The 14202-nt window shown below is 51.4% G+C and overlaps 1 protein-coding gene across 1 annotated transcript in view; it reads right to left on the reverse strand.

Moving 5' to 3' along the window:
- Positions 1 to 2207: 2207 nt before the first annotated feature.
- Positions 2208 to 14202, reverse strand: part of LOC122381126 (transcription factor SOX-5-like) — a 50536-nt gene continuing 38541 nt past the window's right edge. The window contains exons 4-8 of the mRNA XM_043364959.1: positions 7334 to 7546; positions 6726 to 7152; positions 6209 to 6451; positions 4465 to 4632; positions 2208 to 4289 (exon numbers count right to left, since the gene is read on the reverse strand). Coding sequence (XP_043220894.1) covers positions 3871 to 4289; positions 4465 to 4632; positions 6209 to 6451; positions 6726 to 7152; positions 7334 to 7546 — 1470 coding nt within the window. The 3' untranslated portion in view covers positions 2208 to 3870. The remainder of the gene's footprint in view (positions 4290 to 4464; positions 4633 to 6208; positions 6452 to 6725; positions 7153 to 7333; positions 7547 to 14202) is intronic.

Below are 14202 nucleotides of genomic sequence, written 5' to 3' on the forward strand. Positions count from 1 at the left end.
CTGCTGTTTTCCTTCCAATCCGATTCGAATGTTCGAAGCTAGTTTAAGTGACATGAATTTAGTCCAGTACAGTGGCGCGGGAACCGGGGGGGCTAGGGGGGGCTGAGCCCCTCCAACTTTTCGGCTGGGGGGGCTCGTAATGTATTTGAGCCCCCCCAGCTGGAGGAATCGAAATCGGAAATCTACCAAGTACCAACACAATTTCATAGATTCATACATAGGCGCGGGAACCGGGGGAGAGGGCAGTGGGGGAAGCTTGCCCTCACAACTCTGGGGCCGTGGGGGCGGTGCCTCACAACTTTTCATGAGGCCAGGAACCGTTGGGACAGCTTGTCCTCCCTCCCCAAATTAGGGGTTGTGAGTCACAAAGGAAGAAAGCATGTGAGTGAAAAATCTACCGATTTTACTGACTCGGCAACTCATTTGGCAGCTTAACCCGCGCCCTGCTGGGGGGGTGTTTGAACACCCCCCTTGTGGTTTTTCGCGAATATCTCAAAAACGGCGGCGCGGAGCGCCGCCGTTTTTGGTACACCTTATCATACATCAATTCTACACATGTTGTGAAAATTTCAGACCAAGGTCATTCAAGGTCAGGTCACCAGGTCACTTGAAGTGACCTCACCTCATAAAAAGTTTCAATGTCTGTCATAGCTACACCGAGTGACCGATCGCTTTGAAACTTTCAGCGATTGCTAAGAGCAATAGCATGTACAAAATGTGTATCTCAGAATTTTGATATCGATGACCTAAGGTCAGGTCAATTTTGCGACCTCCCCATTATAAGTCAATGGGAGAAAATTGAAATGCGCCTCCTTTGAATGAAAGACATTATAAACACTCCCAAACACTGAATTACAAGTGGTTTAGACACACTAACCATGAAAATGGTGTCAGTGACCCCTGTTTATGCCCTGAGGTCATCTTAGGTCACGAATGGTATCTAACAGTTTTTCGCAAATAACTTTTGATAGAGGCATGCTAGAGCGATGAAAACACCTTAGATGTGTTCAGCTCGACGATACGGATCGACTGATATGCAACATGATCCTTTCCGGTCAGGTCATGACCTTGACCTGAGGTCAAATTTTCAAGTTGACCTTTCAAGGTCAAGTTATAGTTCATTCGATGCGTCTTGACGAGAGGAACACGATGCCGGTAAAAGTAAGCTCGTACAAGGCTTGGGTCAAAAGTTATTGCAGAAAAACTGTCCGAAAAAAATCGGCTATTTTTGCAGTTTTTGCCCCCTGCAGGCAAAACCGTTGACGTTAGATCAAATCTGAGAGAATTACTCAGAAAGGGCGTTAATAGGGCTATCGAATGCGCTTTTCCGCGGCGCTGTAGCTCTATTGGTTCCCGAGTTATGCGTTGGGTTCTTGGAAATTGTCGACATTCGACCTGGAAATCGGCGAAATTTTGCCTTCAATGACCTCTGGTGACCTGACCTTTGACCTGACCAAAAAATTGACCGAAGTGATTTCCTCATTATTTTTGACGCTCTTTCGAACGCCGTCTTCCGCGTATCGCTACGTGGCCCAGGAGCCGAGTTAGAAGGGGGGGGTGTTCAAACACCCCCCCCCCCCCAGCAGGGCGTGGAAATCCAGGACCCCCAGCCGGGCGCGGGTTAAAACCTTTATTCCAGGTTGCCAAAACGGTAGTTTCTTCACTCAGCTGAGACGGAATACCTCACTTTTTTTGCAAATATTTTCTTATTTTTTTCGTTGAAAAGGCCAAAGTCTGAAAAATAAGTGGCCTAAAACCGATGAGAAAACTAGATTTGGGGGTACCCTAGGTTGATCTCTATGATGGTTCAGCCCCCCCCAGTCTGGAAGAAGTTCCCGCGCCACTGGTCCAGTATGAACCGTTCAAACGCTCTAGGTGGAGTGAGTCGGGTCGTCCGCACTCTGTTGACTTTCCGATCTTAGCAAGCATTGCCGATCACAGTAGGCTCTCATGTCAGGGGCGAAACAACCTTGTTGCTGAATCGTCCTTCAAAGCTATGCTTCATATTCGGGTGAATCACTTCTGTCACGACAGACGCCGGTACCAACTGGGACAATATGCGGCCGCCCTGATAGAACACTAGGGAAGATAAATCGAGACAAAACGTATCCTTACCATACGGTACCGCATAATAAATCCAATGTCTGGCGTGTAATGGTAGTGCTTCTGAAACGAAAAGCAACGTCTTCATAAAAACCTTGACGTCATTACAGTTTCAATATATTAAGTGATCTCCATCTAAACATTTGGCACAACAATAGTAAAATCAACACTGCTGCCGAGGGGGTGGGACATTACAAGACGGCGTTTGTGTCCAAACGGGGGATTCACGGCGCCTGGCGAGCGGTCTGCCGTGTCTCCTCGACTGCCAACAGCGAGACAGGGACACGGTCAGTCGGTCTGCCCCAGTGTCCGATGCAGAGAGAGAGCGCTCGTGAGCAGGACCGAGAGCGGTTGGGTAGAGCGGGAGGGCCGACTGTTTGGGAACAGGTCAGGCGGGGTGGGGATCGACACACATACAAACACATACGTCCGCGTCTGCTGGGGACAGCGACGCGGCACACCTACCGACACAACAGCTCTGCACGGCTCTGTCGTCACACCGGACACAACCAGGCCTCGCGCCGGCGCAGAGTGCCCCGGCAGAGGGAAATAAATAACAGGTGGTGTCCGCTCACCACCAGAGCCCGCCGTCGCTGACTGGATATGTTATATGTACATTTCTCGTCCCCTCCAACGACAACATTACCACATGACTCCGCGCCGTCCACAACATTGCAATCACCCGTGGAAACGCTATGTTCTAGATCCAACGAGGGCGGCGCGTGGTCCCAGTATAAAACTCAGCGCAAAGCAATCAAAGACACGCGAGGAAAGATTCACATACTACAAGAGAGGAACAGGTTTAGAGTCCGACAATGCAGCACACTGAAAAAGTAAGAAGGCTTAGATGTTTGAACACGAGACCATGGGACTGCTGGGACGAGGTTTCCTGGTGAACGTGAATAAATAATTCCAAAATATTTAGCCATCAGTGCTGAAACCTGCCTCCGACCCCGAAACAGTCGTTTGACACAAAAAGATCTCTTAGCCCGTCAATCTGGCTACTGGGTGAGCGATCGTTATGATCCTCAGCCAGCAACACATACGAAGCAAACATTGAGTATTTTCCGCATTCGCAGTCACAATCACGGTACTGTGCTTCCCGACAATGGCAAAGACCGACACTGAACTGTACTCGGCCTTCAACTCTTAGACGCACTCAGAATTGGCTATGTAGAGTCATCAGCTCATCTCAACACCCAGAGTCGGCTTCTCTGACACGAAGTCAGCTCCGCTCTTGGCATTATCGTCCTGACTCGCAGGCGTCGTGTGAGAGATCACGTAATCTAGCTAACAACATGGACCATTGTCAGGGGAGGCGGGCTTCCAGGTGTGCTGTCAGCGCTCTTTCACAACGCCAGGCTCGACAGACATAAGTACGTACTAGGCGACAGATGCGAGGGCTCTTTCCGAGACAGCCAGCGCTTCCACGAAAGGGTGAGGTCCCGTGGGCTCCGCAGCAGCTGAGGATTCCCTATGTCCCTACGACGAAGTCACCCGATGCTTCATGGATGCAGCCAAGTCTGGCCCTTCATACAGCTCCCTGTGCCATGCGGTTCCTTGGCAACAGTTGTCTGCTCCAGTCACCGACCAGCCCTCAGCTTTAGTTGCCCATATTATAGTCACCGATCGGTCCGCTGCTTCAGCAGCTTACCGTTTCCGTCCTCCCCGGCCTAAGCTGCCTATAAGTACCTGCTAATCCTCATCGTTCCCGCGGCAGCCGGTCGGTCCTCAGACGGTATCCCGTGTCCACCGATCACCTGCCGTTTACACCAGACCGGCGGTGGGCTCAGCGGCACTAACCGCCGCTGCCGCCCCCAGTGGGGAGTACGGAGACGCCGAGTCACGCGAGGTGGTGGGGCTGGGCTGTGGCGAGAGCGCTGAGGCTCCGGCCGCTCCGGCGGCGGCCGACGCGCCCTGTTCAGCCAGCGCTGCCGGGCTCAGCAGACCGGGCAGGTCGGTCATACCCTCCCGACACCAGAGGCTGCGCATCTCCTGCCGGCGCCGCCGCATCAGGGCCTTGTACTCGGAGATCCGCAGCTTCTTGCCGTCGACGATGCAGGTACGTTTGGGCCGCGGCCGGTACCGGTACTCGGGGTGCTCCTCCATGTGCTGTTTGCTCAGACGGGACTGCTCCTCGTAGTAGGGCTGTTTTTGTTCGTTGGTCATCGCCTTCCACCGAGCACCTGGTGGCCAGACGGGGAAACTGAGCTTCATCGGGATCACACCAGGAGAGCGCATACAGTCTGGAGTCGAAACCGAGACCAAATGGATCCCAACTTGTCCATGCATTGGCTTTGCCCATATCACACGTGTGTTAAAATTGAAACTTAGATTTACACCAATCAGTATTTCACTTACCGAGTATTTTGCTAATGTTGGAGTTGTGCATATCAGGGCAGGCCTTGAGTATTTTCCTGCGCTCGTCCTTGGCCCAGACCATGAATGCGTTCATTGGCCGCTTGATATGGGGCTTGCCGCTGCTGTCCTTTCGCTGCTGGCGTATTATCTTAGCTCCAAATAGCTTAGCTGAAATAAACGGGAAAATCGGTCGTTAGAATTGCCACCTATAAAAACGGATAGGTACTCCTGTAAGCCTTCATTCGAGGACAACGATGGTGTTAGCCAATGCACAGTTAATACCAAGTTCTTGTTTTAAGTGACACACGATAGCTTTTTCACGTTTATTCTGGTCAGGACTACGGGAGGCCCTATGACATTGACAGAAGATATTATAGGTAAATATCAATCATTATATTTATTTAGCTCGGTGGGAATAAATAAAGAACCTACACGTTTTCATTCATTCCAATAGAGAGGTTCGCCAAAATGTTCACAGCCACCTCTAAACTAAACGAGATCTACCGAACCCACAAATTTCGCGTTTCCGAATAACCCCAGACGAGTTTTGCGGCACAGCATACTTCAGGCGTCGACTACCAGAGACCTCTATTGACTATAATGGAAACGAATTGTATTGCGGTGCAGTATACTTCAGGCGTCAAACACCAGCGACATCTACTGGCTGGAATCGGAACAACCACTCAAGTCCTGCGGTGCAGCATCTTTCAGGCGCCCAGTGCTGAGGCCATCTGGAGGCCAGTGCTGGGTGGAAATAAGAACACCACACGGTGTTTTAGGTAAAGTAGATATACAGTTCTCAACTTCTGCACGCATACCGTGCACGGGGCATCCGAGCTTCATTGGACACGTTACAGTTGTAACGTTTCGAGGTGACTGGCCGTGACCGAATAGCCGTGATGTTCCGGCATGCAAATTGTAAGTCACACAGAGCGGAAAATTCCGATGATTCAGGAAAAACTGCACGAGTCCAGGGATACTGTTTCTCCATGCTCTAAAAAAAAGAAATGGTGAGAAGCATCGTTGCCTCCCATTAGACCCTCATTTGCCCCCAGTCCTGGGTCTGGTTTGTGTTTCGTACTGTCTCTCTATGCCCTAAAAAAATTATTAAATGGTGCGGAGCATTGTTGCCTCCCATTAGAGCCCCGATTTGCCCTCAGTCCTGGGTCTGGTTTGTGTTTCGTATTTCCGCCACGTCATGGTTTATAGCATGTGACATCAGCCGAGCTCGATGACTGACTCCCTGGACTCAGCCGGACGTGGACTCCCACTCCGACTCGGGAAGGCAGACTCTGACGTGTCGCACCATACCAGAGTCATAAACAATTCCGTCACTGGCTGACTCGCCTGACTCTGATGACTCGACTTCACTTCCCGGGTCGAATCACCGGGATATTTTGGGCGTTCGGTCACGCCTATCAAACAGATAACCCCAAAGCGACTGTGTGCATAACACGCGCAAGCGGCGATCGAACACTTCGTGTAATGTTACTTGACTAATTCAAATAAGAAAACAATTTTGGAAATATATCCTAATATTCGCTAACTACAAAACAAGCAAAATATAATGTTGTCCCTAGCCATGCTTATGTTACATGCGTCTACCTGTTGATTTACTGGTGTAGATTTAGACCCTGTTTACAAGCATCATCACTCCCTGGTGAGGAATGAAATTAACGACAGACATCCACAGCCGCTGTACTCGTGTAAGCAAGACCACCCTACCGCCACCGCTAGTACTCACTGGTGCAGGTGGCCGCGGTTCCGAGCTCCGAGTCTGCCTTCCCTGCCTCCTCTCCAGCCCTCCCGGGCGGTGACACCATGGTGAGGCCGGAGAGGCCGTTACCTAGCCTCCCAGTCGGGTACAGCATGTGCAGCGGCAGCGGGCCGTCTCTGACGGAGGTGGGTACACCTCCGGCCAGCGAGAGCGGCAGTCCGCCGACCGGGGACGGGCCGCCGGCGACCGATGTTGGCAGATCCAGCTTAACTGCAACACGGCAACACACGCACCTTCAGCATTCTATCAGAGTGTAGCATTCAGCAAGAACCGATATAACAAACGTATTGCAAACGTAGCAAAAGTGTTTCTGAAAGACGGTGTTAGTGTTAACTACAAGTCAGTGCGTTCTACATACAAAATAAAAAGATATATCTGCGTTTAAGTCCTATTCCTTATCCTTAACCTCCGTGTTCCAGTATTATCATAAATGATTATGATAACATTAATGAATATATTGCAGACAGTAGGACATTTTGCTCACATTGGTCGACGGAGGACGGCGGAAGACCCGCCATGCCCGGCGGCAGACCGTACGGCATGAAAGGAGACGGCATCAGGGGCTGCGGCGGGAACACGGAGAACGGCGCCGCCGCCGGCTCAGGCCGCTGATGCGCCTGCTGCTGCTGCCTCTGAGAGCCTACTCCGGCCGGCGACGGAGAGTCGCGGCTCTTGGTCAGGTTCAGAGGACCGTCATCTGAGGGCAGCAGCGGCGGCGGCGGCGGGATGGACGCCTGCTGCTGCTGCTGCTGCTGCTGCTGCTGCTGCTGCTGCTGCTGCTGCTGCTGCTGCTGCTGCTGTTGCTGCTGCTGCTGCTGCTGCTGGTGCTGTTGCTGCTCCTGCTGCTGCTGCTGGAGCTGCTGTTGCTGATGATTCATCTGAGCCTGCGCCGCTGAAGCCCACGAGTATACCTGTGGAGTGTGAATTGTGAGAATGACGGGACGACAGGCATACCTATGTATCGCCTGCGGTAGTTTTATCCCATCAACGGAGCCAGCTAATTTTCTAAGACAAACTTTTTATAAAGGGTGTTGAGTGAATGGTCGACTTCACACCACACGAAGCTACATCAGTCGACTGGGCGACACTGACCGGATGTGTGGGCGGCGAGAGAGTCGATCCCGGCGCCAGAGTCGGAGTCGGAGTCGGAGTCGGTGGCTGGGCGGAGGGCGGTGCCAGTCCACGGAAGGGCGGCCCCAGGAACGGGTAGAGCAGCAGGGGGTGCGGCACGCCGAGCATCTCCGGGGGCCGGAGTCCGGCGGCCGCCGCACGCTCCAGACTGTCCTGGTGACGCTGTTGCAGAAACTGCCGACACAGTGAAGCACCCAGAAGGTGTTAGACAAATGTTGCACAAATGTTTTTGCATAACGAACTGCAGAATGTCAGGCAGGCATAGACACAAAGATATTAGCTGTAATAAGTTATAAGCAAATAATGATTGACACCGCATTGGTTACTGTTTCTATAGAAAGATAAGTCTGCCGTCATAACGTATTTAAGTTTAGGAAAATAAATCTTACCGCCAAAGAGCTTAAAGTTGCAAGGCAAAAAAAATAGCTGTCTCTTCATCTATATGTTTATTGCATTGTCTTTGCTCCGCTGAATCAGTGCATAACCAGCAGTCGCACGCTAATTACCTTCACACCCATTAGTGAATTGTACCGTATTAGCTTTGACTGATTACCCCGCACCGTAATAACATACGTCCCTCCACCGGAAGGTGACGGGTGCCACCGTCGGCGATACTGGGTCGCTGGGATCGCCGGCGATGTAGAATGCATCGGCGTTTAAAGGGCGCCGCCGCCGCCCGGCCACCAAGTTTGTCCATTATGGCTGCGAGCCTAACTTGGACGACGCTCAGATGGGAAATAACGAAGGATCAAAGGCATTCGGAAAGAAGTTTCTTACCAAAAGTTTGGTCAAAGTAGCAAAGTAGGCAGTGTTTGATCAGTTCTCTTCAAAACATGCGTCAGAAATGGCAATTACGTTGATAAGGGTTGATACGGCAAGTCTCAGTCAACTTATGCTATTTACGAACAAGGCATAATAAATGGAAAGCCGGCCGTATTGTATCTAAAATAAATAAATCAAAGATCGTAGGAGTCAACCATTGGACTTAAACCGGACACTCAACTTCAGGACCTATGAGATGTCGCGTTACTATCGCACATAAGCTCTGTCCCAAGCTAAGCGTAACACATTTCACGATTGTTGCAGTAAGTAATGGACATTAATTGGGCGTAAGGGCGCGTTACCTTTAGTTGGAAGTTATTAAAGACCATCCGTACGCCAGCGAATCTTAAGTCTTATTTTCTGCAGAATTTTATTTTCAGGAATCTTTCTTTGTTAGCCTAGTGGTTGACTCAAATGGAGATAAGTGAAGATAACTTCCGACTTATGATGGTTTCCAAAACTACTTCTATCTATATAACCACATTTTAAAGTTAATTTTATATAACTACATTTGTAGCGTTCTAACTAGTTTGTATTAAATTCCCTTGATCACTTCTAAAATTAAAAAATAAATATGAATACATGAAGGTACCTAGTACCTACCTATCTCCTATGGATAAATTGGATATTACAAACATTTCTCAGAACTGGACTACCTTCATATGCTTACTGAGCTACTGTTAGGAGCAGATGTCGACACAAATAACTTCAAACGAAAATTATAAGATAGTTAAGATAGTTTCGGGATTTCATGTAACATTTTATTATTTTATTGAGGACCTTCCAAATCATTTCTGCGGCCAGGGAAACAGGACGCTACATACTGATTTGGTGTCCCGAGTGGGCACATGACTGTTCTGCAATCAACATCTTTGTTTGACGGTTAAACGATATAGGCATTAGTCAGCAAGGACTAGCCGGTGTTTGGGTGATAAAGAAGAAAAGTGTCAGCTCTCAGCGATATCAATGACTTTGACATTTTTGAAGTTCGATGCTTTCTCATTCGGCGCCATTCCAGCATCTGCCGCGCCATTTTCTTTGTCCACCCACGGACCTGACGAACTCAGTGACACACGATCGGACACTGATCGGCGAGGTACCGGACGGGTGACCGCAGCTACCCGGCCGGCAGCGCCACCTATACCGAGCCCAGCCCTGTCCGGAGGAGGCCGAGCGACGGTCGGCCGACGGGTCCGTCCGGAAGGTCCCGGGGAGCCGGGACCGCCGGGGCAGGCCCTTGGAACTGGACGCCTCTCTCGTCTCCTTTTCTGATCGGTACGAGAGCACCTGTACATTCGGGATCGTTCAATGGATATGCGGGACGAGTAGCAACAGACTCAGAGTTTATCACACCAATATGTAATTATGATGCAGGTTGTTCATCGTCGACCTTCCAGCCTTAGCGTGAATCAGATTGATTTGGTGTAATTGATACCAGATTTAATTTTGTTAATAGACCTTATAGTATTAATGAAGCGCCATTGCTGTTTTTTTTTCAAGGCTTAGGACTGAGCTCATCAGTCACTGAATAATGAACAGTGAGCACTGAACAGTTTCCCCAGATACCGGCGGCTCGTTTCAGCCGCAGCCGCCGCCGTTGACGGACGGCCCTCCCTCCTGACAGACGCACCTTCTCCGCCCTCGGCCGCCGCGAGAGAAAACAAAAGGTCCGCCGGCCGATGACGGGCGCACACCGCCAGTGGAAACATCGCGTCGGCGAGTCATTTGCGGGGGCCGTCCGCGGCGCGCTCCGTCTCGCCGGCAAAACACGCCACCGGGGCACACGAGCGCCAGTCGAGAAAATAAACACGGCTCCCTCGGGGTGTTGAGGACGGGCGGCGATCGGCCAGCCCCCGCCCCCGCCCCCACCGCCGCCTCTGGTCCTGCACTGTGCTCTGCAACTGGTGCAAGATACGGTATGAGGCCGTCGACCGGGCGGCCGCCCGCGGGGGAGGAAGAGGAACTTCATCGAACGAACCGCAGTCGCACCCTCCGTCGGTCACAACGGGTCGCTGCCGGGGGAGGGGGGAGGGATAGGAACCGGCGATCAGCGGTGGCCGGCAGAGTGCGGAAGTCAATATCGGCAGCTGGGCAGGCGCAGTGTTTGATGACTTTATCAGGCCGCGGTAGGATGGAAAACCCCAGCTCAGCCATATCGCACAATGGATAACGCACCTGCCCTGTGGAACGTATACGGCTCCATAAGTAGATTTATTTCCAGTAAACGATAATGATCAGCACGCTTACGAGAAAAAAACGTTTATGTAGCTATGGACACACTTTTGTGCTCCTCGTTGCACATGGAACCGGATGTAGACCGTTTCCGAATCGGCGTGCTCGCAGTTCCGGTGGGCGGCCTTCTTCCAGCGACCTGCATCGCCTGCTGCACATGACTGCCAAGCACCGTCTCGCAGTGCTAGTCTGCACGCGGGTTTTGTATTGGAGCGTAACCAGTGAGGGGCGGCATCAGGAACTGGACCGGTCTCATGAGGACACTGGACAAGCCATGCCGCACACAGCCACGTGCCAGCGGATGCAGAATGAAAAACAGCTTGGTTCAGTCAGCGTTTGAGCCCAATGTCCAAAACGTTTGCCTCCGTTGACCTCAACGATACCGATGTTTTTCCTTTCGGTCGCGCGACTTTGACGCGGAGGGACCCGTACCGTAAGCAGTCCTTCGAGCAGTGCGTCAGTGGTCAAGCTGTAAAGCAAGCAACTCTTGAGTCTTTTCTTGAGTCTTCTTTAGATTTGTCTAAAAATCGTCTCATATCTCGAACCTCGCATCTCGAGCCTTTTTGCAAGATTCGCTTCTGTTGTGTTCTGCTGGATCCGTCTCCCAAGTTCTCTTCCGAGCTGTTGGTTCAGTCATCAAACCGTCTGCCGGCTCCATCTCCCAAGTCTTTCTCCAAGCAGCTTGTTCAGCCATCTGAGCCATCTGCCACGCCGTCAGCAAGTCGTCTAGTCTGTCTGACAGTCCGTCGGGCCGACTCCTGAGCCGTCGGGCCGTCGGGAGGCGGCTCTGTCCTCGGCATATCGGGACCGGACGGGGATGGAAGGGACCGGACAGCGTCCGGACGAGACGGGACGGGACGGCCATCGGCCGCCTCCCTCCCGGGGGACGGTCACTCGTGTAAACCGGCTCTGACGGATGATGATAATCCCATCTGGTGCGCTGCCGGCCGCCGGGCACCGCCGCCCCCGCCCCCGCCGCCCCCGCCCCGAACAATGACGGCGGAGTCAATGTGACAAGGCCGCCGCCGCCGGCTGCGAATGACAACGAGCCAGGGCGTCGGAGAGTAGCCCCGGGCGGAGAGGCACCCAAATCCGACCAACGGGACATCTACGGATTTGGAGATGACGGAATGTTAACCCGCGCCCCGTAGGGGGGGGGGCCGAAACGGCCCCCCCTGTCCTTTTCGGTCAATATCTCCTAAACGGCTGGAGATATCGCCACCAAACTTTCAGGACCTCTCCGGGCATCAATTTTACACATTGTGACCAAAAATTTTCCCAGAGGCTATGATAGGTTGGCCACAAATGACGTCAGAGTGACGTCATGTTCTGTCATTTTCGACCGAAAAAAGACCTTCGCGAGAAGACCTGTCAGGCCTACAGCTTTGAAGATACAGAAAAATGATCAAGACATAAAAGGTGTAGAATTGACAGGGCTACAAAACTGCTATCTTGGATTTTTTAAATTTTTGAGTTTTGACCCCCAAAATTCAAAAAAGTACTTTTTTGGATATATTAGCCAAAAAATCCAAAAAGTTTTTTGAGTTTCGAAAAAAAACGGAATATATGTGATAGTACCTACCGTCTTCTATCTACATACCAAATTTCAGATCGATAACTCGTTTTTTGGCCAAGTTATAGCGAAAAAACTGTTCAAAAATGATGACGTCAAATTTTCAAACTCAATTTTTGGCAATTCTAGACCTCGTAGAGCAAAACAAAGACCACCATTAGACTCCCCGTGACGAGCTGCATCGAATCGATACCCATTTTATGCAAAAATATCAACTTTGAAATTTGACCTAATTTGACCTGACCTTGACCTGACCTTCACCAAAACGTGACCTAGGCTGGCCCCAAAGGCTGCCTAACCCACATAATCGCATTTGTCATGTAAAATGGACCATAAAACATGTATCACACGACACTTTCATATTGTGACCCCCGGTGACCTGACCTCGCTGTGACCTGACCTGGTATCAGTGACCTCAGATAGCAAAGTATGTGTTTGACGAACAATGTACCATCGATGGTTTTCAATAAATTACCAATTTACTCGATTTCACAACACATTTCTTGAAATGCCTGTGAACGGTGAAAATCTGACCTTTGACCTGACCTGTGACGTCATCAGTTTGACCTAGGTCAATGAAATTTGGTCACAAGGTAGTTCCCGGGTGGGGCTATCGAACGCCGTTTGAATTTTGAAAATCGGTCGGTAACTTTCCGAGATCTGAGGGGGGGGCCGAAACGGCCCCCCCTACGGGTGGTAGGGTCCGCCGGTAGCCCTACGGGGCGCGGGTTAAACTTGTGACTGGTGTGTCGAGTTCGGTGCAGCTAGAATTATTGAGGCAGCTGAATTCCGTAGTCATAGTCCGTCACATGTTACACGATCTGATGACATTACAGTTTGAAATAAAACAGATGAATCTATCGAACCGCAAAGACAAACCGTAAAACAGTTAGGTATCGGTCAACTGAATTTGACAAAATGTTTATATTCATTTCATAACAAACGTTTGCAAAATCATCATCATGTTCATTTCTGTTTTCCTGGCGAATGTTCACTTCCATATCTCGGACGTAAATAGCATTACAAACACCTGTCACGTGGCCTCACAAACATGAAAACAGCGCTCGTGAGCGTGACATTATTCGTTTCAGGTGAGTTTTACTTTACAGCGAATGAAGCGCCTATTAGTATTCAGCAATCATGCATGACATACATTGCAATATCATGTGACCAAGCCAGGGCGCAACCTCACGTCAGTCCGACACTCCCTGTCCAAGTGTGAGGGTGTAAACTGATCGGCCATTTCTCCCCGTGCCGCGGGGGCGGGTGATCTGACACGTCAGGCGGCGATACTCTGGTGCGGTGACTGAGGAGCCGGTCTACCGAGGACCCAAACACACGGGGCAGGCGGAAATTGGCCGGCCCGCGTCGGCTGCTGAGAGACGAGACTGGAAGGGGTGAGGGTGAGAGCGTGAAAGGTGAGAGAGTGAGACGGACGGGGAGAGGGTACAGAGGGAGCCGCCGGGTGACCTCCGCGGGGTGGGTCACCTGAGACCCTTCGTCACCCGAGGTCGATAGGGAAGGGGCACCGAGACCACTGCCAGCCGCAGATGACTGTAGACGGCGCGGCGACACGCGACAGATGGTGTCACGAGGGGACAAACACGTGTGGAAGGCTTTTGATACAACGCTCAAATGCAAAACAAAAGAGCGGATAAACTGTACCGTCCACGATAGCAGCATGGTGCAAAATGTGTAGCGGCAAATGACGTCAAAGCCAACTTTAGATGTATCGATTTTCTACACACCGAAGGTCTTGCCGTGCGACCGCTCCTAGCCATTTCGCTCTCCGCACACTACACAACTGATCGTCACTATTTAACGCTATGTTGCATATTGCAGTAGCTGAGAGAAGGCCTGCCGTTCGGAACCCGGGGGCGGACATATTGCCGGCGTCGGACGTTTGTCTGATGTCCAGCTCAGAGAGTGATCACATTAGGCTGGAGGCTCAGCGGCGAGCACCGACCGCCGTCCCTCGAGGCAGTCCGCTCGGCTCAGCGCCTCGGACCGGCGGCATTATCGTCCGGCCCCCAGAGATACACTGTCGACCCGGCGCCGGACTGAGAAACAAGCAACAGTGGATCTGCGAGCTGTGGAGAACGACTGAGAAACATGCAGCAGAGGCCTCTGCGAGCTGTGTGGAACGACTGAGAAACTGTGGCGTCTGCGTACTGTGGCGACGTCGGACTGAGAAACAGGCAAC

This window comes from Amphibalanus amphitrite, unplaced genomic scaffold (assembly GCF_019059575.1).
Source record: "Amphibalanus amphitrite isolate SeventyFive unplaced genomic scaffold, NRLGWU_Aamphi_draft 000114F_arrow, whole genome shotgun sequence".
In the NCBI taxonomy this organism is placed as follows: domain Eukaryota; kingdom Metazoa; phylum Arthropoda; class Thecostraca; order Balanomorpha; family Balanidae; genus Amphibalanus; species Amphibalanus amphitrite.